We start from the raw sequence: 25126 nt of genomic DNA, 5'->3' as shown, positions 1-25126 counted from the left end.
CCTGGGTGACATCGGGGGACAGGAGCGTCCCCGGGGTGCTGGGTGCCCCCCACCCACTGCGGGTAACCCCAGGATGCATTGAATCAATCATCATCGGATTTTATTATAAACTATTCCGATCGCCCTGCGGCTGCACCTGCTGAGTCCCAGGGATGCAGAGCCACCAGAAACCCCCAGAAACCCAGATTTTGCTCCCTTTGCCCGGGTGGTCGCCATGCAGCAGGCAGGCAGTGGGTGCCCACAGTGCCATCGCTGAGCCCCACGGTGTCCCCAGGGATTTGAGGGGTGGGGGGGGTGGTCCCCATCCATCGTTCCCCGCTCAGAAGCGGATGGTGCTGCTGCGGTCGTATTCATGGATCTGTGCCTTAATGTGTGTCAGCTTCTCCTTCAGGTAAAGGCAGCGCTGCCGCTTTGCCACGAAGGCCAAATCCTGGCAGTGGGACACACTGAGCCCTGAGAGCCCCCACAGGGATCCCACAGCTGCCCACGGCCACGCAGCACCAAGGAGGGTGCACCTCAAGCGTGCTGGTCCAAATGCAAAATGCAACCCAGACCCCTCCCCACCCTCACCCTCTTCTTCCCCAGGAACTCAGAGCAGACGTGAGCCACCCTTTTCCCATCCCCACTCCCCCCCCACCCCCGTGCACCCCATCCCATCCCACACCCACCGTGCCCACGCGTCGCTGCAGGTGGCACACAGCGTCCCCGCACTGCTCTGCCCTCAGTTCCCCCTGCAGCTCCCTGTACTCTGCGTGTTGATCTGCGAACACCGCTCCGTACTGCTGCCTCTGCCGTGCGCTCCGGATTGCCGGGTACCGCCTGGGGGGGGCACCACCAGCTCAGCCCACAGGAACCCCCCCAAAAACCCCCCTCACCACCACCACCACCGGGGATGGTCACTTACACCACGTAATCAGGGATGGTGTGTGGCTGTGGCACGAGCCTGGGGGGCGCTGAGCCTGAACCCCCCCGCTGCTCGCCCTCTTCGGTGGTGGTGACCCCAGCCCTGCGTGGGGGTCTCCCCGCCACCCCCACCTCATCCTCGAAGACGACACGTTTGGCTTGGACCAGCAGAGGCTTCAGGACGCAAACTGGGGGACACGAGCCCCCCGCAGGCTGCAGGCTGTCCTCAGGGTTACAGGGAATCACAGCAGCCCCCCGGTGCCACCGGGCCACCTCGTGCCACACTTTGAGAGCCACGGCACTGCCGGCCAGGTAGAGCAGAGCCGTGAGGAAGACGAAGAGGAGCGCGGCCGCCTGACCCCCCTCCACACGACAGAGCTCGGTGAGGAGGGGGCTGCCAAGCAGCTGGAAGGAGCAGAGCCCACCCAGAGTGACAGTGTGAACGTGGGCCCCTGCTGCCGCCAGGCAGAGCAGGAAGAGCAGCACGTGGAGCCCAGCTTCGGTGGGGGGCCACCAGGTGACCCCCAGGAGGACGCGGTGGTAGCGGGCGGTGACCCCCAACCCCAGCAGGAGGGCGGTGAGCAGCCAGGCCAGACCGAGCACCGCCAGCACAAAGGGGGTCAGAGGGACCCCCAGCCCCCCCTGGAGGAGCAGCTCGCTGCTGTAAGCGCTGTGACCCCGCGGGATGGCAGCACACACGCAGATGAAGGCCATCCCCCCGCACAGCAGCTGCAGCCCCCCCAGCACCCGCAGCAGCCCTGGCCACGACTTCATGTGGGCAAAGCCTTGCCAGAACGCATCCTGCCCAGCGGCGTTGTCCCACGGTCCCTTCTCATTGCTGGGGGGGGTGGGCTCAGCCATCATCTTCCAGGGGGGGCTACAGCGATGGGACCCCCCGGAGGTGGCCGTGCTGCTGGAAGGGGGAACCAGGATGAGCCCCCAGCGGGGATCCCACTCCCAGCCCTCGTGCCTCAGTTTCCCCTGCAGGGTGTTTGCATCCGGCTGCCAGCTGCTACAGCTCCATCCCTGTCCCATTAACGCTCAGGACCCCCACCCAGCCCAGCTCCTGCTGCCCCCAGCATTACCTGCCTGCTGCATGGCAGGACGTGGCCCCCCAGGAGCCTGCCTCCGATTGGCACCACGGGTTAAACATTAACAGCTGTGTGCAGCCCAACAGAGGCTGTGGGTGTGGGGAGAGAGGGCTGTGGGGTGTGGGCTGTAGGCAGGAGCAGCCCCCACCCACCCCACCCAGCACCATTGCTGTGCCAAGCAATGGGGAGCCATGAATCTCAGCACCTGGGATCTGCAAAGACCCTCCGACCCCTTAAGGGCCCCATCCCATCCCATCGCCCCCCCCAGCACCAGTCCCACTGCCACGAGCACAGAGTGACATGTCCAGTTCAACCTCCTTTAATGTGTGCCTCAGCCTGCCCCCCCCCGCCCCCCCCCCGGCCCTCCCCATACCGAGGGTCCGGCTCAAGGGGGGGCACGACCCCCGGGGGTCCCAGCACAGGGCCCCATGGAGCAGCTTTGCCCCCGCACCACACAGGGGCTGCTTGAGTATTGCATCCAGGAATCTCACAGCACTTGACAATGGTCGGTATCGTTGCCCCTACCCACCCACCCCCCCGCCCCCCACACCCCCATTTTACAGATGGGGGAAACTGAGGCACAGAGTGGTGACGTGACTTCACCAAGGCTGCGGCGTGGCCGAGCCCAGACCCCCAGACCTCAGTCCCAGGGCTCGGCCCTGCTCTTGCCACGGGGAGGCTGCCCCCACCCCACACAGCCCCCAGCCCTCCTGCTCCCCACCACCCTGACCCCATCCTGGACCCCCACCCACCCTACATCTGGGCCACTGCCCCCAGACCCCCCCAAACCTCAGGGCTCCCGCTCTGTTCCACCACCCCTTTCTCCCCTTTGCCAGGCCCCCCCCCCCCCCCCCCGGGGCTGCTCTTCTGTTCCACCCCCCAAATCTCTCCCGGGGTCCGGGGGGGACACGGGACCACCCGAATAGGAACATGGAGAGGTGGGGGGGGGAGGGGGGGGCTCCAGCCTCACGCCAGCACAGTGAACGCAGGAAGTTTATAGAGGGCTTTACAGAACAAAGCTACTGAAATCAGCCACACGATGGCCAGACATAAGGGACCCCGGCCCATCCCTCCCACCCCCACGGTCACCCACTGTCCGAGGAGCTGTGGGGGGCTGTGGAGGGGGAGCGACGGCGGCGGGCGGGGGTGCAGGGGGCGGTGGCGGGGCAGAGACGGGGGGCCCAGCTCCCCAACAGCTCACGCTGCTGCTGCCCGATGGCTTGGCTGACGAGCGCCGGCAGCGCCAGCAGGCTCAGCCCCAGCGCCTCCAGCTTCCCCTCCAGCGCACTGATGCGCTTCTCCAGGTCCTCGTTGCGCTCCTGCAGCTCCGAGACCATGTCGTACATGATGTTCTGGGTCTGAAGGTGGATGGCCCAAGGTTGGATTTGGGGGGGTCAGATAGGTGATGGTTACCCACGCGGCCCCGTGCCATGTGTGCACCCTGGGCTGAGCCCCCCTCCCCGGCGGCGCTCACCTTGGCCAGGTCCACCAACGTGTTGGCCTGGTCGTTCAGCTTGCGCTGCTCCATCTTCACGCTCCTCAGCCTGTGGGAGAAAGGTGAGTGGGGGTCAGCGTTGCCCCACGGGGTCCCCCGGCCCCCAGCATGCAGCCAACGGAGCCCCCACCCCGTGCATGGGGGGCTCCGAGATTCCACGCGACCCTGAGACTCCCAGGGATGTCCCCAAACTGTCACCCCATCCCCCCTCCCCGTTTGGCAGCACGGCACCATGCACACGGATGGGTACGAGGGAGACAGGCACACTTACTTCTGAGCTCTGCAGGGAGGGGGCAGAACAGAGACAGAACACAACAGCGGGTTTAATACCAACACCGAGAGCGCATGGGGACCACAGCAGCACCCCCTATTCCCCCCCCCCTCCCACAGCCCCAATCCCCAAAAAGCAGGAGGCACCGCGTGAAGCCAGACAGCGGGTGCGTTCACAGGGCACCCCACACCATCCCCAGTGCCACCTCCCCAGAATGCACCCCCCGCATGGGACAGGGCATGGGGGAAGGTCGGATCCAGCCCAGGGGACAGGAGCAAGTGGGGCAGGGTTGGCACAAACAGGGCCCAGAGGCAGGGGACGTTCCAGCCACCAGGCTGGTGGTGGCACGGCGGTGGCACGGCCGAGCGAGCGCCGCGTAGGAAGCAGGTAAAGGTTTGGCACTTACTGATGGATGGCTTGGAGGAACTTACGCTGGTGTTTCCGAACTTTGGCATGGTCGATCTTCTTCACCAGCTTGGTGTGTTTGTAGATGAGCCACGTTTCCCTGAGTACGTTGGCAGCAGCATTTTTCACCTGGAGGGAAGAAGAGGTCGTGGATGGGGTGGGGAGCGGATGGAGGAGAGACGCATGGGGATGGGGCCACGGGGGGCCCTTACCCGCTTTGTTAGCTGCGTATCCATCATGAAGTTGTGCACGTGTTTCTCTGCTTTGGTGAGCTCTAGCTTTCTGGCAACCACGGCGACGACCAGAGCCGTGCAGCCGGCACCCTGCAGCACAGCATGGTGAGGGACCAGCATTGGCACCAGCGCAGCCCACCACCCCCCAGCCCCATGCTCACCATGATGCCGGTGAGCAGACAGACCCCCTTCCCACAGTAGGTGTGCGGCACCATGTCCCCGTAGCCGATGGAGAGGAAGGTGATGGAGATGAGCCACATGGCCCCCAGGAAGTTGCTGGTCACCTCCTGCTTGTCGTGGTACCTGCGCGGGGCCGAGCGCAGCCATCAGCGTGGTGCCACGCAGCGTTTGGTGACTTCCCCAGGGGGGTTGGGGAGGTGGGGGGGGTCCCCAAGAAGCACCAGAGATCCAGCTCAGCCCTGAGGCCGCACAACAGCGCAGTGCTGTGGGGCCAACTGGGCAGCAGGGACATGCAGGAAGCAGCAGGATGATAGAAGTGGGGAAGGGAAGGGCTGACAGCAGCAAGCCGGGGTGAGCTCAAGCGTGCGGCGAGGAATTTAGGATTGCTGCATCCCTTCACCCGCCCCCAACCCCGGGTGCAGCCTGCAAAGTTTGGGCTTGGAACCTCAGCTGGAACCGAGGGATGCGGTGTGGTGATGCCAAGAGGTGATGCTATGGAGTGACACCATGGGGTGCCATAGCCAGGGGCAGATGGCATCAAGGTGCACGGAAAGATCAGTCCCCAAAGTGCCACCAGTGCCGGGGCTGTGCCCCACAGTGATGTCCTGGGTGCTGCAGTGCTCCCCGTTTCCCCTCACTGCTCTCCTTCCCCTTCTTCCCGCCTGTCCTGCACCCCAGGAGCATCCCCAGGGCTCCTCCGTTGCCCAATCCGTGTGCACCAAAGAACTGAACCCCCCTGGAGGTGCTCCAGCTCCACGCTGGGGACAGAAGGGACCCGATGTGCCCTTCCCAGCTGCTTTGGCTCTGCTCCCTTCATCGCTCTGGGAACAAAACCAGAAACTCTGCAAGGGGTCCTGCAGCACACACAGCCCTGCAGTGGGGCAGAGCGTGACCCCCCAACCAGCCCTGGGCACCGCAGTGGGAGGGAGGGGGGCACGGAGAGGGCAGAGAGCAGCTGCTGAGGTTCCAAGTGGAAAAGGGCTCCGAACCCTTTCCAGCTCTGTGGGATCTGTGCTCTGGCCCCAGTGCCCCCTCCCGCAGCCCCCACAACTCGCCAGCTGCAGCTAATCCTAAATTCTGGGTAGCACAAGCCCGGGGGTGGGGAGGAAGGGGGGGGGGGGGGGGGGCCGTCCCGTGCAGGACGCGGCTGTCGTTCCTGGGGTGACTCACAGTTTGTCCCTGCGAGCAGCAGAGCGGTCAGAGAGGGAAAACAAGAGCAGTTAATGCGCGCTCCCGGGGCGAGCGGCGGCCAGGGAGGGGGGGCGAGCATGGGGGGGATGGGGTGGGGTTGGGGGGGGGGGGCGCAGCCGGGGAGCGCGTGCCACATCCCCACCTCGGGACACCTACTGCTCCCCAACCCCAGGCGCACAGATGGGTCTCGCAGCACCCGATGGGGGACGGCCCCCTCCCCACTGCGAAGCTCCATCCCTCTGACCCCGGGCACGGGGAGACCCGTGGGTCCCAAAGACCACTTCTCCTCACAGTTTGGCACCACGCATCCTCAGCTGCGCCCCATCCGTGTGCCCCCCACCCCATCCTCCTTCCACCATCCCCATTGAGCCCCCCGCCCCGCGCCCACCTCTCGCAGACACGGACGGTCCAGGCGGCGATGATCCAGGAGGAGATGCTAAAGACCAACAGCACGGTGCCGGGGCAGATGGTCATGAGGGTCTTCATGACAAAGCGGGTGTTGAAGTTGATCTTGTTGAGGGCTCCGATGCTGCGCGACGAGGCGTCGGTGAAGAGCTTGCTGTGCAGCAGCATGACGCGCCCAATCAGGTAGAGCCGAAGGAACATGGGGATGGACAGGATGATGTCCACGTCGGCGTCGGCCACAGAAGCGGCGTAAGTGAAGGCTAAACGTGCCGTCCAAGTGAACAGATACTGCCCGGGGATGGGATGGATGGCGCAGACCAGCAGCTCCAGAGCGATGAAGAAGATGCGCTCGTAGGTCATGGCGATGCGCCAATCGTCCGCCCCGTTGTCCACCATAAAGAGCTGCAGAGCGGGATGGGGGTCGGTGGAACGGGGGGCAACGGGACCTCAATGCGTGTGCCCCCCTCCCCCAAATACACCCAGACCCCCCCTCTCACCTGGATCTCCCTGGCGTGGTACATGACGATGAGCCCCAGCAGGATGACGGTGGAGAGGCTGATAAGGCATTTCAGTGCAAACGAGTACGAGGACTCCTGCACAGGGAGTGGGCGGGATGAGCACCACGGGGCTCAGCCGATCCCCCCCCACCCCACCCCCAATCCCACCCCACCCCCCCCACCTTGGTGTAGACCCCCCAGGAGAGCTCCGTCTCGGTGACCATCACCACGATGCCGAACATCCCGAAGATGAGCGCGTAGTCGCTGAGCCGTTTGCGCTTCTCGAACAGGGCGCGCCGGTGGCCCAGTTTGTAGCCGATGTTCTGGTTCCGCCGCGGCCCCCCCCGCCCCTCGGCCGCATCGCCCCTCCCTGGGGGGGCCGGGGGCTGCACCACCACCTCGAGGCCGGGGGCGCGGCGGGGCCGCAGCGCTGGGCTCTGGGCCTCTAACGGGGGGGGGCTGCGGGGCGAGGCGCTCGGGACCCCCCCGTTGCGGCGGGGGCCGCTCATGGCTGCGGCGGGCGGGGGGCCGGGCGATGCCGCATGGCTCGGCGGGGCGGGGGGCACCTGCGAGAACGGCCCCGTTAGTTTTACCCCCCCCCGGCTGCGGGTCACCGCCCGCCCCGCACGTGGCACCGCTCCCCGCGACGCCGCCCCCGGTTGTTCCCGGCACCCCCCCCCTCCCCCGCGCCCGCCACGCCGTCCCGCGTCCGGTGCCGGTGCCTCTCCGCGGTACCCGCCGGTCCCGGGGCCGCCCGCAGCCGTCGGAGCGGGTTTCTCGGTTCCGGCTCCGACCCGCTCCCTCCCGCTACCTGCCGCCGGGCCGGGAGCGGAGCGGACCCGCAGTACCGGAGCCGGACCCGCAGTACCGGAGCCGGACCCGCCGCAGCCGCAGCCCCACTCGGCCCCGGGAGCGCGCGGCGGAGGGAGCGGAGCGCTGGAGGGGCGGGGCGAGCCGAGCGGCGCCGCTGATTGGCGGAAAGCGGCACCGCCCCCGCGACGCGCCCCCTTGGCCACGCCCCCTTGGCCACGCCCCTTCGCCTCCGGCTCCGCCCCCAGGCGCAACTCCCCCCCCCGCCCCCCAGAAAGCCCGGAGACCCCCCCACTCTCTGCCCCCCCCCCCGACCCCACCTCCCCCATTTCACAACGCGCCCCCATCACCCCCTGCTCCCCCCATTTCCCCACGCACCCCCCCTCCATCACAGCCCCCATCACCCCCCCACTCCGTCACACACCCGCAGCCCCCCCTTGTAACAATCCCACGCACCCCCTATGCACCCCCCATTCACACGGCTCACCTCCACCCCAAACCCCACCCCCACCATTCCCACGCACCCCCCTCCACACCCCCAAACCCGCTCTCTCCCCCCCCTCCGTGCCCCCCCTGCACCCCAACCTGCCCTCCCACCCCCCCCACACCCCATACCTGCTCGTGCTCCCCAGAACTGCTTGGGCGAGACTTTGGGGTGCTATGAGCCAGGACAGCAGGGCTGAGGCTGGGAAGGGGGGGGGTCCGGGGGGCCGGGTGCCATGGGCTTCCCTCCACGCCTGGCAGGGATGAGAGGTGGTGTTAAGTGGGGGTAGATGGGGGTATTGTGGGGGACCCCCAGAGCCCCCGCATCCCCTTGGAGCTCTGCCCCACCCTGCTGTGGGTGCCCCCCCCCCCCCCATCCCCTCATCAGCTGCGGCCCAGGCGGGATCTGGGAGCGCTGCTGTGATTTTTGGATGTCTGTCTGTTTTCCGGATGTCTGTTTTTCTGGCTGTCGTTTTTTATCACCCAGAAAGGAGGAAAGCAGGGGAGGGCATGGGGGTGGGAAGGGGGGTCTCAGCCCTGTGCTGGGGCTGCAGGCAGAGCCCCCCACCACCCAACCTCACTGCAGGGCCCTCACTGCTGTGTGCACCGGGGGGGGGGGAGAACAGAGCAACGTGGCTTCCCCAGCCCGGCTGCAGAGCCAGCACTGATCCCACCACACACATGGCCCTGTGTGCAAACAGCCCCGTTGCACAAACAGCCCCGTTGCACAAGCATTGTGCACCTCGAAGCTCCCCGCTGCGCCAACTGCTCCACTGCACGAACACCTCCGTCGCACCAACAGCACCACCGATGCACAACCATCCCTATTGCACAACCCTCCCTACTGCACAACCATCCCTACTGCACAACCATCCCCGCTGCTCCAACAACCCCACTGCACCAACTGCTCCATTGCACGAACGCCTCAATTGCATCCAAATGGGCCGTTGCACAAACAGCCCCACTGCACAGGCAGCCCCCAAATGCGCGCCAGCTGCTCCGCTGCACCAACCTTTCGATTGCACCGACAGCCCCTCTGCCCCACTGTGCAAACGGCCCCGCTGAATAAATGGTCCCCATTGCACCAACACTGCACCGTTTGTACCGACACCCCCTGTGCTACACAGCACAAACACCCACCCATGGCAACCCCCATCCCCGCTGCATCCAGCACCGCAGCCCCCCCCCTCCCCAGGGCAATGGCCTCAGCATGGAGATCTCAAGGGGAACCCAAGAGGACCCCTCTTTTCCCTACAGGAGGATGCAGCTCCCCGCATTTCGGGCCCCCCAACCGCAGTGCAGTGACATGGGGACCCCCTCCCCCCCCCCCCCCTACAGGGTCACACTGCAGCACTGTCTTGTGGCTGCCCACGGGGTGCTGGGCTCGGGGTGCAGCTGCTGTGCGGGGCCCTGGCTCCCCTCCAGGTCCAGATCATTTTCTCTCCATTCTGCCAAATTTACAGCCAGGAAATGAGCTCCGATTTCCTTTTAATATTCGGTCGGGAGGAGATGGGGGTGGGGGTGGGGGGGTGAGAGGCAGCAGGGGGTTCTGCAGGGTTTTGGAGGCTCCTCAGAGGGGTCAGGGTTCTCCCCTGGGGTCCTCCAGGATGGATCCTGGGCAATATTTCAGGAACCATCAGACGCTGTGGTTGTGCCGCTCACAGCTCACATTGACGGCGGTGCAAAGAGGCCTCATTAAATCCTTCCTGTCAGACACCAGTGGGATCCATCCGTGGGGGAGACGCTGGGGCCGATAGAAAGCTGGAACCCAGAGCGGGGTGACCCTTTTTGTATCCCTGTCCCCATAGCAGTGCATCCCATGGGGATGCTCAGGGATGTGGGTGCTGAGCATGTCCCTGTCCCACAGCCACAGCGTGGGGATGGGGATGGGGACACCGCCGTCCCCTGCTTTGGCTGCAGGTGACGGCTGTGGATGTCCTTGAGCGGTGGCCCTGTGTGTCCCCGGTCCCCTGTGTGGCTGCAGACCCCCAGTGCTGCAGTGCCACTGGGGTGACCCCCCCCCCCAGGGGGGAGCGCTGGGGGCTGGGACCCACCTCAGCCTCACGCCAAGAAGAGGGGCTCTGATCCTATGGGGGCACGGAGATCCCACAGCCTTCAGATCAGGCGTCTGGGGGGCAGGAGAGGATGGGGAGGGGGGTCCCTATGTGATACCAGAATGGATGGGGGTCCTGGGCACAGCCTGCAGGAAGGTGGGGTGGAGGGGGGGGGATTTGCTGGGACGGAAGGGGCCACGCTTTGGGCCTGCAGAGGCTGCGCTGAGCCACAATGGCTTCACCCAGCCCTGCTGCCCCCTCCCTCCCAGGGGGGCCATGGGGACTCCTCCTCATCCTCACGATGGGGACAGTGAAGAAGGGGATGAGCGCATCCCAGAGGGGGCCTCAGCCGGGACACAGATGTGTTATCACCTCCTGCAGCCCCCTCCCCAAGCTGTTGGTGCCCCCCAGTCGGGTTGCAGCACAACCCTGTGCCCGGGGGTCCGTCCTGTCCCCAGTGCATCCCCACTGGTGGCAGTGGGACCCCACTCCCCCCCATGCCCCCGAGCAGCGCTGCTGCTTGTGAGCAACTGCAGAGGAGGGTGCAGCTAAAAATAGAGGCGGGCGGCCGAAAGGCTCCGGGTGGTGATTTATTTATTACCCGCTCCCTAATTTCTGCCTGGGAATCACGGGGATGAGGGGGGGGTAGGGAGGGGGAGAGGCAGGAATTTGGGGCGCTGAGGCTGTCCTCGCAGCCCCACTCCTGCAGTCATCACGTCCCAGGGACGCCCTGCTGGGTCCATATGGCCCAGACTGGAGAGCATCTGCTGGTGTCAGCAGGAGCCCCCGGCCCCACACACTGCATGGGGGGCAGCGTGGGGGGGCTGAGACTGGTTTAAGGCCACTGGGCATCATGAGGGGAGCTGAGATTGGTTCAGGGCTGTAGAGCTGGGACCTCTGAGCTGGTGGAGCCATCAGCACAAGATGGGCTGAGACAGTGCCATGGTGGGACCCCCCCCAGTGCCAGTACTACTGCCCCATGGGCACCCCCCCGAGTGCAGAGCCCAGATTTGGAAGGGTTCTGTCCCATGCAGAACCCGTGGGGATGGCAGAAGGGGGTGAGGATATCTGTGGGTCTGGAGGTGCATGGAGAAAGGCGGGCGGTTGGCACCCGTGGGGACACACAGGGACACTCACACCACCCCGGGCAGAGCTGCCATGTGGGGAATCCCCTGGAATGGGGGATGTCCCGGGGTCTCCCCAAGAGGAAAGCAGAGGGAAACCCTCCTGCAGCCAGAGGATCTGGGGCCAGGGCTGGATCGGGGCCTGGGGGACAACAGGGACACGGGGACAGCAGGGACAGCAGGGACGGCACCAGCTGCGGCTTCCCCAGGGCTGGGGAGATCCCCCCTGTCTTCCCCGACCCAACAGAGACCACGTCCCCAACCCTCCCACAGCCGATGGGCACCCAACGTTGCCACCCCACCATCCCCACCGCAGGGCCCCCACGAGGGTGGCACCTCCCACCCCCACCCCAGGACCCCCTCAGCCCCCCCGTACCGGGGTACGGGCACCGCAGCGGCGGGGATGCCCTACCTGTGCCAATCGCGGTGGGTGCCCGGGGTCCCCGCTCCCCTCCACCGCCACCACCGCCGTCCCCAGACAAAGGCACCGCGCCGGCTGCGCCCGCCGCCCCCCCCTCGCCGCTCGGCTCAGCCGCAGGACAAAGCCGCCATGCATGGCTGCCCCCAACGGGGCGAGCGCGGACCCCCTGCCCGGGGGGGGACTGGGGGTGCCCGGCCGTCCCCGCTGCCCTCGAGGGGTGGGGGAACCCCGAGCCCCTCCAGCCCCTTCGCGGAGCGTCGGCGCCCGGTTGTGGGGAGGTGCCCCCTCGCCCCCCACCCCGTGCGCAGGGACCCAAGGTCACGGGGAAGGGCAGAGAGGGGCTGGGGGAGCACCCCGCCGCCCACCCACCCGCGGCCTCGATGGGTGAAAAGCGCAGCGCAGAGATCACAGCGGGGCCCCGTGCGCTGACCCCGGACTTTGAGATGGCAAACACGGCGCACGGCCCCGGGGACACCACCGGAACACGGCGGGGGACACCGCGACCCCGCGTCCGACCCCACCGCCCTCACCGCCCCCCGAACCGGCACCGCCGTCACAGCACGGCACCCCGCAGCGGGGAGCCCCGGGGCGTCCCCCCTTCCCCCACCCTTCCCTGTCACCTTTGCATCCCGGTGGCTTCGGTCCCCGCACGTCCCCACGCACAGACACCCGAGGGAGGCTTCGCCACGAGCAGCAAACCCACCCGGAGCACCGCACCGTCCCCGCGTCACCACCGCCACCGGGACACGGGGATGCTCCAACGGGAGCCGGGCCACGGCTGGGGGAACCCATCCCGGGGTTCCCTCCCAGCTCCGTGTGTAAAAGCAGCCCCCCAACCCCCCCTCTCACCTGCCACAGCCCCGCAGGATGGGGACGAGGACGCGGGGACGCGGCGGGGGCGCGGGGGCTGCTCTGTGTCGGAGCCGCGGGCGCCTCTGGGAGGGAGCGGCAGCACGAGGGGGGGCCGGGGGCTTCCCCGCCCCACACCCCCGCGCCACCCCCGGCCCCACCAGGCGGGTGGTGACCTTGAGGCCGCGCTGGCGGCGGTGGTGGGGAGGATATTTTTAGCCGGGCACAGTCACTCCCGTCGCATCCTCATTGTTCGCGCCTTCCGCGCCCCCCCCCTCCCCCCTCCTGCGGCTGCCCAAATGCGGACCCCCCCTCACCGTAATTCGGTGATGCACAGTGCGAGAGAGAGCGGGGGGGGGGGAGGGGGCAGAACGTGCTGCACTCCCCCCAATCCACAGAGCCTGGCAGCGGGGTGCCCTCGGAACAGCCCCCCAAGGCGTCGCCGCCCCCTCCCCACCGATCAGTGCCAGCCCGGGGCATCCTCTACTGCCCCTCGTTCCCGGGAGCCGGGGGATTCCCATCAGCGGGGGCTTCCCCTCTGCCGGGGGGTCCCCGGGGGAGTCCCCGCGAAGGGGGGGGAGTCCCCAGCGCTGCGCAGCCCCAGGAGCTGGTGGGGGTCCCCAGGAACCAGAAGGCTCCCTGTGCCCCCCGAGGTGCCGGAGGGTCCCCGAGGGCTCACACGTCCCCGGGAGCGCGGGGGGGGAATCCCCAGCGCCAGTGGGTACCGAGGAACGGGGGGGGATCCCGGACGCGGGGGGTCCCCGAAGAGTGGTATCCCCCTTTCCCCCCACGCCCCGCGCTGCACCCACCTGCGGGCAGACCCCCACCTCCTCTCCCCTCGTGTACCACCGGCGGTGACCATGACCCGGGGCGGGCACGTGCCGGTGCTGCGGGGAGCGCGGGTTGCGGGGGGGTCGGGGGGGACCGGGGGGGGTCTCCGCTGTGTCCCCTCGGCGGCCCCAGCGCGGGGCGGTGCGGTGCGGTGCGGAGCGGTGCGGTGCGACGTCGCGATCCCTCTCCCACGCGCAGACGCGCGCTCCCGCGCACCGCCGCTATTGTCTGCGGCTGAAACGAACCTCCCGAGGTGTCCCCGCGTCGCCGATATGGGGACGGGGAAAGCGCCCACCCCCGCCCCCCTCCCCACACACCCCCCACACCCCTCCCCCCGCGGCTCCACCCCACCCCGCTGCGGGCACCGCCAGGCTGGAGGTGCGGGGACCCCTCGGTGATCCCCTTCCCTTAGGGCGGAACGATCCCTGGGGGTCCCTCTGCTCGTCACTGGGAGCCGGGAGGGATCCCAAATGCCAAAGGGTGCCGAGGAAATAGGGGGTCTCCCGATGCCCGGTGTACCCCCAGTGCCCGGGGAGGGGTGGGGGGTGGGAGGCACAAACACCGATGGATCCACGGTTTCAGAGGGGATCCGGAACAAAGGGGGTCCCCGGTGCCAAGGGTTTCCCCAGCAGTAAAGAACATCCCCAGTGCTGGGGGGAGGCAGGAATCAGGGGATCCCCAAAGTCGGGGGGTTGTCCAGGAATGCAGTGGGGTCCCCAGGAATGCAGGAGGGTCCCCACGACTCAGAGGGATCCCAATGCCGGGGGGTCCCCAGGAGTGAGGAATGCCCCCAGAACATTGGGGAGTCCAAGGAACAGAGGGAATCCCCGGTGCCGGGGGGGTCCAGGAGTGCAGAGGAGCACGGGGGGGGTGGGGGTCCCCGGGGCTCCGTAGGGCGATGCCGAGCCCGGGCTGTGCGGGGCAGCCCCGCTCCCTTTGTCAGGCTCGGGGCGGGTGTGCAAGGCGCGGCTTTGCACGCGGTGACTGTGGGTGCGCGTGAAACAAAGCATGGAAGGGGGGCGATTTGGGGGGGGGGGGAGGGGGGAAGAACACGGCGAGGGGTGCGGGGCGGTGAGTGCACAGTGTGGGGGTTCGGGGGGTGCGTTGTGTGTTGCGGGAGGGGGGGGAGGAGATGCGTGCAAAGAGGTGTGCAACGGCGGCACGTGGAGCAGCACAGGGTGTGCACGTGCGGTGTGCAAGGGGGGAGCTGGGGGGGCATAGGGGCGCGCGCCCGGCTCCGTGCTGCAGCGCGCGGGGGGGTGCGTGGTGCAGGGGCGGCGCGTGGCGCAGGGGAGGGGGGGTCTCATGAAGGCTTGGGGGGGGGGCCGCGCACAGTACGGGGAGGAGAGGGGAGGGGGGGAGAGGAGGTGGTGCAGAGCATTGCGCAGCGCGTGGGCGCCATGCGTGGGGGGGATGCCCGGTGCGGGGGGGTGGGGGGTTGCAGGGGGATGCCCGGTGCGGGGGAGGTCCGGGGGGGGGGGTTGGGGGGGGGGATGCCCGGTGCCAGCCTTGCGCGGCTGCGCGCACTGCGAGGATCCCGCGGCCACATGACCGTATTTTCCCCTCCGCGGGTTCCCCCCCCCCGCAGCGCAGCGCTCGTTGCCATGGCAGCAACGATTCCTCCCCCCCCCCTCTCCCCTCCTCCCCCCTTCACCCCTCCCCGCCAATTCGCTGCGGGGTGGAGGTGGGGGGATGCAAAAAGGGAGGGGGAATCCCTGAGGGGGGGCGGGGCGGGGAATCCCTCCCCTCTGCGCTCCGCCGCCCCCCCGCTGCGGGAACCCGCTTCAATGAGGGGGGGGGGAGGAACCGCCGCCCTGCACCGAGGGGGGGGGGCGTGATGGGGGGGGTTCCCCCGTTGTGGCTCTCAGCGCATCCATCTTGTGATCGGGGCGGGGGGGGATTCCCGGTAATCCCGGCTGCAATGGGGATCCCTGAGACGAGGGGGGGTCCCGTCGTTCCCCCCTTTAACCCCACTTCTGCGAGGGGAGCGGTCACCTTTTTCCCCCTCCCCCGGCAATGGGGGGATCCCTGCAGCAAGATGGGTGCACCCCCCTTCGCCCCCTCCCCACCCTTCCTCTCCAAACCCGGGTCTCCATCGCACCGCAGTGTTCGGGGGGAGGGGGGGGGGGGGCATTTCGCGACCACAGCCCCGCGCTGCAGAAGAGGAGGAGGAGGAGGAAGGAGGAAGGAGGCAGCGCTGCTCGGAGCCCCGCAGTGCACACGGCCCCACCGCCGTGCAGGGAGGGGTGGAAGGAAGGGGGGGGGGATTGGGAAGGGGCACCGCCAGCCCCCCCCCCAATTCTGGGACATGGGGATGTGAGGGTGGGGGGGTCGGAAAGGGGGGGAAAGAAGCGGGGAGGCGGCACTCACGTGTGCGCTCTTCTGCACCGCGGAGAGGCGGAGGAGCGCAAAGCCCCCCCGGGTTGCGGGGAGGGGGCAGAAGGAGCGGGGTGTGTGTGTGTGTGTGCGGGGGGGGGGGGGGGGGGGTCTCACCTCGGCTCTGCCGGAACGCAGCGCAGCTTCGGGAGCGGCTTCCAGCGGGAATGGGGCTGGGGGAGCCCCTCCGCCTCGATCCCACGGTGCGTAACCGGCACCGATGCGGGGAAAAGGGGCCGAACCGGGGCCGGTGGGGCGCTGGGAAGAACCGTTCTACCCCCGGCAGGAGGTTGCGGCCCCACAAAGGCTGACGGTGCCGTTCCCTCCGCTTCCCAGCACGGATGCGGGGTGGTGAGGGCTGTGCTGGGGGCCAGAGGGTGGAAGCATCCCCCCCCCACACACACACACACCCATCCACCCCCAATCCCAGCCCTGAGAGCGCAGCAGGAACCAGCCAGCCCCCAGCCCCACGCCCCGAGCTCTCCCACAAACCAGCAGGAGTTTGGGTTCTTTTTTTTTTGCTTTTTAATTGAATTCAAACACAACAAACTTCTCATAGAAGGGGGGAGGGGGGGGGTTGGGGGGCACCGCCTGCTCAGTACGGAGGAAACGGAGCTCAGAGGCCGGGTCAGCACCCAGAGGATGGAGCTGCTGCCGTGTGGGGGGCTTAAAAATTACAAAGGAGATGGGAGATGTGAAAGGGAAGGGTGGGGGAGAGGGTGGGGGGAAGAGGAACACCGGCTGCTTGCTCCCAGCAAGGTGCAGGATTCGTGCCTCGGTGCTGCCACAGCCATCAAAGGAGCTCAGCGCCTTCTCCTCTGCCTTGCACTGGGTGCTGCACACAGCCTGGGGGGGCAGCGAGGCTGTGAGGGGCTCTGGGGTTTCATGGCCCCTTCTGTGGGCTGCAGGGCACATCCTTGTTGTGAGGCTGGGGCGTTAGCAGTTGGAAAAGCAGCAGCTCCCCTTCGTGGGGCGGCTCTCAGGGTGCAGCATCCCCTGCAGCACTCCTGGCCCTGCATGAGGCTCTGAGATCCCCCAGGAGAGCCCACCAGGAAAGTCACAGTCTGGCATTCGTGTCCCATGCAGGCAGGGCAGGACCACGGCACGCTGCTCTCTTTCCTGAGCCCCTTTTAGGCAGAATTCAGCTCGCTCTTCCCCACAACACAGCGCTGATGGAGCCCACGTCCCCATCGGGGTTCATCTGCAGTGCTGGGTGGGAGGAAAGGAACGGGGCCACAGGCAGCACCAGCAGTGATCACAGCATGAGATCTCTTCGGGGACACCCCAGTACCAATACCAACAGGAGGACCAGCGCCTTCCTCATGGTGGTCTCAGGATATCTGCAAGAATTCACCTGGCAGAGCAGAGCGCGGCACAAGCGTGGCTGAGATGGGGATGAATGTGGGTCAGGTCCAAGTGTGGGCAGCGTGGGACCCCCACCTTACAGGGGGCAGCAGGTGGGCACCCCACAGCGAGGGCTGGGAAGCACATTAGTAGCTCTCTGTGAGACACCAACCGAACTCAGAAGCACACAGCAGTGTTAGCGTCCCTATGGATCTGCACCAGCTGCACAGGGGAGTGAGCACACGGGGACAGCGGGGTGCTGGAGTGGGCTGTGGCCTCGTGCTGGTCTTAAATCCGACAACAGGGAGAGACAGAAGGAGGGAGTGGGGAAGGGAAACAAAGGAGAGGAGGTTCCTCGTGCCTCCTGCTTCACCCGAGCAAAGCCTGCGGGCTGCAGCCCCGCCGTCCGTGGGGGATGATCAGCTCTGATTCTACTTCTGGCTGTTGTAAGCTTTGTGCCTCTGGTTCATGGGGTTTTCTGGAGACTTCATCCACTCCTTCTTGAGGAGCTGCTTGAGCTGGGACAGGCGCATGTTGGGGTTCTCTTGCTTCAGGCGTGGCAGATTGACCTCTTCAAAAGCCGTGAAGGCGGCTTTCATCCGGCGCTCGGGATGTCGGTCCACATCATTGGCAACGCTGGTGGGAGGGAATTCACACAGACACGAATCAAAAACACCTCCCAGCAGGCAGCGCCGCTCGCCCGGCTCTGATCCCCTGTCAGCGTAACCAAGTGAGCACAGAGGAGCTCTGGTGATAAAGCACAAAACCCCACGACACTTCCCCCTTTCTCACTTTAAACACTCCGCAGAACGTCAGGGCTCGTTTAAGGCAGCAGAGTTTGCTCTCATTGTTAAGGCAGAAAGCTGCAAGCACAGCGTAAAAAGTTCAGACAGGTTCTCTGGAATGCCAGGTCTGGGAGAGGGAATGTCTGCAGCAATTGCTTGTAAGGAAAGCAAAAGCTCAAAGAACAGCACCATCACAATAAGGGCGGCTACCTGAGCACGGCAATGGCATCCTCGATCGTCCTGGCCTCCACTGTCCCTTCCTCCAGGACCCGTCTGTTGATGTTCTCCTCCAAGGGGACCTCCAAGTGAGTCTTCTCCTTCTCCACTGCACAGGGAAGGGGAAAAAGGAAGAGTTGTTAACCTCAAATCCTCGCTGTTAACGTCCTCAGGAGAGGCACAGCCTTTTCCAAAGCACTGAGGAAAGCGCAGAGAAAACTCAGCCCCACTGCACAGCCTTGGGAAGTACGAGTGCCCACTTTGCAGCCCTGCTTCTCCATCTTAAGGAGGCAGGAGGTTTCCTTTCCCCCCACATGAATGCTGGGCAGATACAGCAAAGCTGCCTGCAGCTCCTCCTTTCCAAGCACCTCACCCCCCTCCTGTGTCCTCACTTTCCTCGGGGCCTTTCTGTGCTCCCACCAACCTGTGTCTGCATTCTCCTTCTGCTGCTGGTCTTTCCTGATGGTCTCCTCAATCTGGGCCCTGGTGACTTTGCCTGGTGTTGCTTGTTTAGGTGATTTCCCCTTCAGCTTGGAGTCCTCCTCTTCCAGCAGGCGCTGCAGCTCCTTCTTGCGCTCCAGCTGCTCCAGCCGCCGCTTCTCCCTCTCCTCCTGGAACAGAGTCACCAAATGTCCCTTACAGGAGCAGGACAGCATCCCTTAGATGGCAACAGGCCTCTCTTCTACAACTAACAGAGCACTGCTCTCCCCCTATAAGAGACACGGGGGGTCCCCAGCAGGACCTGCCCCATCTCCAACAGCACGCCAGCAAGCCACAATCAGCCCAGAAGGAGCACGGGGCAGCAGCCAGGGCTGCTAACAATCACACTAAGTTCTCCACTTTAATTCTAATAAGTGGTTGGAGGTTGAAAGTTCAGCAGTTGTTTTGTAGACAAGTGTGTGGAGAGGCTGCTCGGGTCCTCGGGTCTGGCTTGCATTCTTCCACGCAGGCAGGGCAGGGGTGAGGCAGAACCCAGCCAGCAACACGGCTCTTGTGTTGATTTTAAGCACTCCACGGGGAGTTCAAGAGCCACTTTGCCCTCCAAGGGCCACTGAAGAGCACGTCAAGACCATGCAAAAGGCCCACAGCAGCTTTCAGCACATCGCATCGATTCCCCCCCTCCCTAATGGAAAAAAAAAACCAAACCCCAACCCAAATGCAACAACAACCACCATCTCTGTGTAGGTCAGGGTCACGTGCTGCAAAGCGTTTTGTATTTAGGTTAGTTATGCGGACACTTAATTATGGGTGTCATCCATTATTCACAGGGATGGCACAAGAGTGACTGAGCATTAGGCAGGAGGGTTGACTCCAGGCAGCTGCACAGCAGCTCTGCAATCAGCTGTGCTCGGCGCTGTGTCAAAGCTCAGAGGCAGAACGAGGCACATCACGAGGCTGGAGCTTGAGACTTCACCAGGCAAGGAAAAAAAAAAAACACAAAAAACCAACATTAAGTCGCTCCACAGCTCAAGAGTTTAAAGAAAAACCCATCACAAGGCAGAATCAAAGCGTTCGGATGCTGAATCAAACCATGCCCTGGGGCTGCTGCATCCCAGACCCGTGAGGAGCAGACCTTCACCCCAGGCTGAGATGGGGAAGCCTCACCGGGGCTCTGGCCAAGGATGGGAACGAAGCCATTATGGGCACAAAGCTTTTATTGCAGTTGGCTGCCTGCAGACTCCCGGTCATTAAACACACAGTGCCAATGCCTGGAGGCACAATGCCCTGGCAACCCGACCGTGCAGGATTTCAGAGTGCAAGCTCAGTTATGACACTGGTTTTCTCTACCCGAGTCTTTCTGGGTAGCCTCCTCTTTTTCTAGTAAAGATCAAGGACACAAATGGACCCCCCTGATCAGGGGGCTGCTGGCCTCCCCCCAGGCAGGGATTGTGTCACAGCAGGGGGAGGACTGCCTGTGTCCCCAAGGACAAACCTGCAGTGCAGTCTGCGAGAGCTCTGCCTACCTTGCAGCCACTCCATTCCATGCAAAGCACACGCAGGAGAAGCAGAACTGTGACAGGATGTGGGCAACTTGCCCAGGACATCAGCTTGTGCAAGGAAACGTCCCCTGGCTGTGTCCCATTCCAACACAGGTGTGGCTGAGCAGGGCCACCAGGTGCTGGGCTGTAGGACAGGCTGTGGTTTGCATAATTCAGGAGGCAAAGAAGGAGGAGAAACAAGTGCTGCCGATCTAAGGGAGGGCAGCAAGACGTTTCAGAACAGAAATGGTATTTATAGTTGGAGGAGCTTGTCTTTTACCCCTGCTTATTACAGAGGAGAGCCATCATTCGAGGCAGGCAGCCCAGCAATCACTCACACAGCCTGGGATGTGGGATTGGGATGGGATGACAGCACGTCTGACAGCACAGAAATTTGGGGACGACGCTCCACTGCTGCCAGCCCCTTCCCAACAAAACTCCCCAAAGAGGACACAGCCACTTCACAAAGGGCAATCAGACTGGAGCAGGGTGCAGAGCTCGTCCTGCCGCTCCTCTCCCCCCTCCTGCTGCTGGGAGATGCTGCTCCCTGCTCTGGCATTTGCCATCGAGTTGCTATTTGTGGAAAGCAAACAAGGCAGCACTGCCACTAATTTGTCACAGGCCATGCAAACTCTGCATGCTCAGGTTTCCCTGGAGGACCTTCCACTCCTTGGCTCCCGCTGCGCCCGCAGGCGATGCTCCACACGCGATGGACATCTCTGATCCCAAAACCTTTCCCAGGTTGGGCCAAAGCAAGCTAATCCTTTATGAGTCACCTTAAACGTCCTGATGAGAGGGCAGCTTGCATTTGCGTAAGCGAAACGTAGAGCAGAGCTATTAGAAAACTGGAGGAGAAATGAACAGTTTCCTCCCTCAACACTGCTGCGCTCCGCGGGGCACCGGGGGGAGCAGTGGGCGAGATTGAAGTGGACAATTCTGCTCCCGAGGATTTGCATGTTAAAATGCTGGTTTCCAGCCTCGAACTGAATTGTCTGAGCAAGGAGAAATTCATTAGCTTTCAGAACAGTTCCCCACCTGCGAGACAGGAGGAGAACAAGGTCCCACGCACGTGGCTTTGGGAGCAAGCGGTCAATAGAAGCAGCAGTGCTCCCAATCAACCTCTTAGCATGCAGCCCCGAGGAAGGCGGAGAGCCTGCTGCCAGCCTGGCCAAGCTTCTGGCATGGCAGAAAGGCAAAGTGATGCAGAGAAACGAGGGAGCTGCAAAGAGAGAGAAGCAAACCCAGCGTGCAGCACGTCCCACCGCTCTGCAGGCTGCCTGCTGCACAGCAGAGCTTGGAGATGGGGGTCACCCCCTGCCTTCCTCAGGTCCCACACAAATCCTGTAGTGATGCTGGAGCAAAAGGACGTTGGTTCTGGGGTCTGAATGCCAGCACTCGCCATCAGGTGCTCACTCTGTTCTCTCTCTGCCCCTGTGTTTCTCATTTAAACCACAGGATTGCAGCTTTGCCAAGTTGGCACCGCACAGCCACCCTCCCAGGAGGGACAGCAGGCACTTCACCCGTTTCACATGTCATCTGAGTAAGACCCACTGCTCACAGCTGAGTAATTCTGCACTGAATCAGAGACACAGTCACTGCTGGCCCGCAGGACGATGCCAAGGATGCTGGATGAGCAGGAAGGTGGTGAGGGCTGGCAGGCAGCTGGCAACCAGCAGCAGGGAGCTCAGCAAGCACAGCACAGCCAGAAGGCAGCCTGAACAGAAAGAAGGGCTGCCTCCCCTGCAGACAGACAGACAGACAGCAGGAGCTGGGGAAGGAGATGGGAACTGCACCTTCCCAGCAGGGACTGCAGCCAGAGAGCAAAGTGCAAGCCCTGCAGCGAGACCTCTGCCCTTGGCAGATCCACCACCAGCCCTCTTCCCGTAACACCTCGGTGCTTTTAATGCCTTGTCACCCTTCCAAGCCCGCCTGCAGCTTCGCTCAGGACACGTCTGCAGCCGTTCCACCAGCAGACACACTTTAGTTAATTGTATGGAGAGAGGGAAAGGTGCAGACTGGGAGCTGTGTGCTCTGAACCGCAGCCGAACTGCATATGAAGATGGGCAGAGACTGAGATACCTGCACATTCATGGGGAAACAGCTCCCTGGGGAGAAAACCTGTGTCTTTCAGCAGGGAGCATGGAGATTCTGTGCTTTCAGCCAGAGCTCTCGAGGGAGGATGGCAAGCTGTGCCTCGTGCTGCAGTGCCAGAGGAGGCTCACACATGGCAGGCTGGTGGCTGAGCTCAGATGTTCCTTCATGCATCACGGAGCCACCAAATGAGTGTCATCCCCCGTCAGCAGGGATCAGCCACGACGGCTGCTCTCAGGGGTTTAAAGAAACCTCAAAAGCACCACGCAGAGCCAATGAATCCCCCAGCAAAAAAAATGCACGCTGGGTTCTCATTTACTGCTCAGAGGCCCATCCACGGGGCGAGGAAGGGATGAAAGGAGGTTTGTTCTGCACACGTGTCCTGCTGGGCGATGGCCCAAGGCTTGCAGCCATGCCCACCCGCTCACGACACAGAGCTGCTGTTAACGTGTTACTGCCATCACCTGGAGAGCTGCGGGAAGGCAGGAGGGCTGTGAGAAGGCAGGAGAGCTGTGAGATGCAAGGACGTGGTTCTGCATGCTGTAACCGGGAGCAACACACTGACGGTGCGGCAGCAGCCAGCAGGGCAATTTCCATGCCAGCAACACCAGCAAAACCGGAGCCCTTCTGACAGGGCAGCTCCCCACCGAGCAGACTGCTGCTGCATTGAGCCACGGGTTGCCAGGAGGTTCCTGGGAAGGAAATGCACTCAGACAGCATTCTGGTAGAAGTCAGACCCAGCAGGAAGATGCTCCCAATAGGCTGAATTCCTCTAGGACGTCCCAAATCCAGGATAGAATCAGCACCTGTTGAGTAATCTCCTCTCCCTCTAACAAATTCTGTGCTTGCAGAGCAGCGTTGAGGGGAAACCACAGTGCTGAGTTCCCTAGAGCCTTGTGTGAGGCTGTGAGCTGGACCCAAATTTTGGAGCTAACAGCCCAGGTGCCCTTGCTGAGGTTCCCATGCCCCTTTCCTGCAGGAGGCTGTTTTGGAAGAGCAGTAAAGTAGGTCACTGCTGGCAAAAAAAACCCAAAAACCTTAAGCAGTGCAATAATAAGACCTTGTTCCAGGAAGTAATTAAGCAGCATTACAGGATTGTGCTGAGGAACAGCACGCAGGACTCCAAATTCCAAATGTCAGGACACATATCAGGGGGGGAATTCACAGCCTCGGGGTCATGGGGATACATTGGCCTCCTGCCTGCCCAAAGTCAGCACACAGAGCTCAGTCAGTGCCAAACAGAGCAGCACAAAATCAGTAACCCCATAAATTCCATTTGTACCTCCAGTAGAACCCTTTCTAGACAGGGAAATGGCAAACAAATTGCTTCAGAAGAGGCAGATAAGTTGCCCTTAAGAATCACTTCCAGAAAAATGGGCACAACCAGAAGTTTGTCTCATGCTGAGGCAGGATAACACTGCAAACCAAATAACTGCAAATGAGCTCTGATGAACTCCTCTGGTTTTTGAGGTAGATGTGCACTGAGTGGAGTGAGCTGCTAAGAGCAAAGCAGGGAGAATCTTATTTTTGAGAGATAACTGTGAGATGTGGCACACTGAGCTGGGCAGGAAAAAAGTGGGGGTGTATTAAAGCCTGTTGATTTCTTGAATTTCTTTTTGTAGAAGGAAAAATTAAGAATGGAATCCAAAGAAAAGAAACAAAAAGCTAAAGATCTGCCCGGTCATAAAAAAAAAAAAAAAAAAAAGCAACACAAATAAGAAAATCAACCCCTACAGCAGAGTTCCTGAGCATTTCCTTAACTCCACGGTTCCTATAAGGCAGCTTTGATTCCCTCCCTTCAGGAGGTGGTTCTGCAACCAGTGAATTCCTCAATCACACATCCAGCTCACACTCACCCCCACACTCCACTCTTTTAGCTCCCAGAGGAGCTGCTCACATTGGCTGCTCTGCCCCAGAGCTGAGTGCAGGGCGACGTGTGCAGAGCCACAGCTTTGTGACAGAGGACCAGAAGTGACCCTTTTCCTTCAGGAGCAGCCTGACAGCCACTCACCTTCCTCTGCTCCTTCCTCATCACGTGTTTGTCGTCATCCTTCCAGTAGGCATCTTCCAGCTCCTGCTGCCTCTTGGCATCGGCTGCTGCCTTTGCCTCAGCCTTCCTTGCACGGGCAGCAGCCGACTTGGTGTTCTCCCCTTGGAACTTCTTGGGCATCACTCACGGTGCTCTGCAAAGAAAACAAGCAAGCAAAGAGCCTCAGATCCCCGCCAGGCCCTCGGGATCGCAGGGATGCAAGCAGGGATGGAGCCCAGACTCAGAGCTTTGCGATCACAGCCCCACAGCTCAGAGGGGAGCTCAGCCTGCCGCTCCCACATCTCGGCGCTGGCAGATCTCCGCCGTGGCAGCAGCGGCTCAGCACCGCCAACCCCCCCGCCCCCAGCAGCGGCTCCCCCGGCAGCCCCCGCCCCCCGTGCAGCGCCGTTGGGGGTCCCAGCCGCCCGCGGAGCCGTACGAGGGGTCACACAGCGGCAGCACCGCCCGCCTCACGGACGAAAGGCCCCGCGAGGCCACGGCCCGCAGGCGCAACGCCAACCAAACGCAGCCGGGAGGCCGGCCCCCCCCCCCAACCTCAGCCAACCGCTTCTTGGAATTGAAAGCTTCATTTTTAACGGCGATGAGGGCGGCGCAGCGCTTCGGGCCGGATCTCATCGCCGTGTTCATCCCGACCCCCTCCCGAGCTCCCAGCCGCCCCGATCCCGCCCGTCCCGTTCTTACCCGGCTCCGCCGCTCCGCCCGTCGCGCGCTTTGTGCGTCATCACTCCGCGCGGCGCGTCCCGCCGGGTGAGGGGAAGCGACGCCCGCGGCATCGCAGCGCTCCCGCCGCCATCTTTGTTGAGGGCACGGCACGCTCGCAGCTCCGGGAGAGCAGCGGAGGAACGGTGGTGAAAGGGATGCAGCCCGTATCCGTAACGGCATCCTCATCCCCGCTCGCACGTCGCGGAGCGAATCGCGAGAAAGCCGCTCGTCTCCCACCGCTCCGGTCACCCTCGTGCCCGGCACAAAGATGGCGGCGCGGTGCCAACACCCAAAGATGGCGGCGGAGGGGGGCGTGGCGATGTGGGCGTGGCCTATCGGG

The 25126-nt window shown here is 63.8% G+C and overlaps 3 protein-coding genes across 5 annotated transcripts; all 3 read right to left on the bottom strand.

The window, feature by feature from the left end:
- Positions 1-121: 121 nt before the first annotated feature.
- On the bottom strand, positions 122-2121 carry OCEL1 (occludin/ELL domain containing 1). 3 transcript variants are annotated; one of them, XM_090126071.1, is made up of 4 exons: positions 1989-2121; positions 905-1816; positions 669-819; positions 122-430 (listed from the first exon to the last, which is right to left on the bottom strand). In XM_090126071.1, the coding sequence occupies exons 1-4, from the start codon at positions 2054-2056 to the stop codon at positions 320-322; spliced, it is 1242 nt and encodes a 413-aa protein (XP_089982197.1). In that variant the 5' UTR covers positions 2057-2121; the 3' UTR covers positions 122-319. The 3 variants fall into 3 exon arrangements, with proteins under 3 accessions (XP_089982197.1, XP_089982198.1, XP_089982196.1); XM_090126072.1 differs by having other exon boundaries at positions 905-1813; positions 1989-2113; XM_090126070.1 differs by having other exon boundaries at positions 905-2076.
- Positions 2122-2849: 728 nt separating this feature from the next.
- On the bottom strand, positions 2850-16943 carry KCNN1 (potassium calcium-activated channel subfamily N member 1). The gene is made up of 13 exons (XM_090125831.1): positions 16911-16943; positions 16222-16465; positions 15737-15982; positions 13222-13650; positions 8097-8218; positions 6854-7237; positions 6672-6767; positions 6158-6576; positions 4560-4701; positions 4378-4488; positions 4167-4294; positions 3469-3538; positions 2850-3352 (listed from the first exon to the last, which is right to left on the bottom strand). The coding sequence occupies exons 1-13, from the start codon at positions 16941-16943 to the stop codon at positions 3080-3082; spliced, it is 2697 nt and encodes an 898-aa protein (XP_089981957.1). The 3' UTR covers positions 2850-3079.
- On the bottom strand, positions 16170-24900 carry CCDC124 (coiled-coil domain containing 124). Its single transcript, XM_031604136.2, has 5 exons — positions 24766-24900; positions 24046-24217; positions 18389-18575; positions 17959-18073; positions 16170-17599 (listed from the first exon to the last, which is right to left on the bottom strand). The coding sequence occupies exons 2-5, from the start codon at positions 24202-24204 to the stop codon at positions 17395-17397; spliced, it is 666 nt and encodes a 221-aa protein (XP_031459996.1). The 5' UTR covers positions 24205-24217; positions 24766-24900; the 3' UTR covers positions 16170-17394.
- Between the last annotated feature and the right edge of the window lie 226 nt (positions 24901-25126).

This window comes from Phasianus colchicus, chromosome 28 (genome assembly GCF_987193195.1).
Source record: "Phasianus colchicus chromosome 28, bPhaCol1.hap1.1, whole genome shotgun sequence".
Classification (NCBI taxonomy): Eukaryota; Metazoa; Chordata; class Aves; order Galliformes; family Phasianidae; genus Phasianus; species Phasianus colchicus.
The sequence above is the reverse complement of the archived record's forward strand: the minus strand, read 5'-3'. Positions and strand labels throughout refer to the sequence as shown.

Excerpts from the sequence above, each read along its gene's own strand:
- OCEL1 (XM_090126070.1), bottom strand. The coding sequence starts at position 1,938 with ATGGGACAGGGATGGAGCTGTAGCAGCTGGCAGCCGGATGCAAACACC. Across the intron at positions 820-904 it reads ACCATCCCTGATTACGTGGT|GCGGTACCCGGCAATCCGGA; the intron begins GTAAGTGACCAT and ends TGCCCCCCCCAG. Across the intron at positions 431-668 it reads TGCAGCGACGCGTGGGCACG|GATTTGGCCTTCGTGGCAAA; the intron begins GTGGGTGTGGGA and ends TCCCACTGCCAG.
- KCNN1 (XM_090125831.1), bottom strand. The coding sequence starts at position 16,943 with ATGAGGAAGGCGCTGGTCCTCCTGTTGGTATTG. Across the intron at positions 8,219-13,221 it reads AGGTGGGGGTCTGCCCGCAG|GCGTGGAGGGAAGCCCATGG; the intron begins GTGGGTGCAGCG and ends CATCCCTGCCAG. Across the intron at positions 4,702-6,157 it reads ACCGTCCGTGTCTGCGAGAG|GTACCACGACAAGCAGGAGG; the intron begins GTGGGCGCGGGG and ends GGCCCCGCGCAG.
- CCDC124 (XM_031604136.2), bottom strand. The coding sequence starts at position 24,204 with ATGCCCAAGAAGTTCCAAGGGGAGAACACCAAGTCGGCTGCTGCCCGT. Across the intron at positions 18,074-18,388 it reads GAAGGAGAATGCAGACACAG|TGGAGAAGGAGAAGACTCAC; the intron begins GTTGGTGGGAGC and ends TTCCCTGTGCAG. Across the intron at positions 17,600-17,958 it reads GATGCCATTGCCGTGCTCAG|CGTTGCCAATGATGTGGACC; the intron begins GTAGCCGCCCTT and ends CCCTCCCACCAG.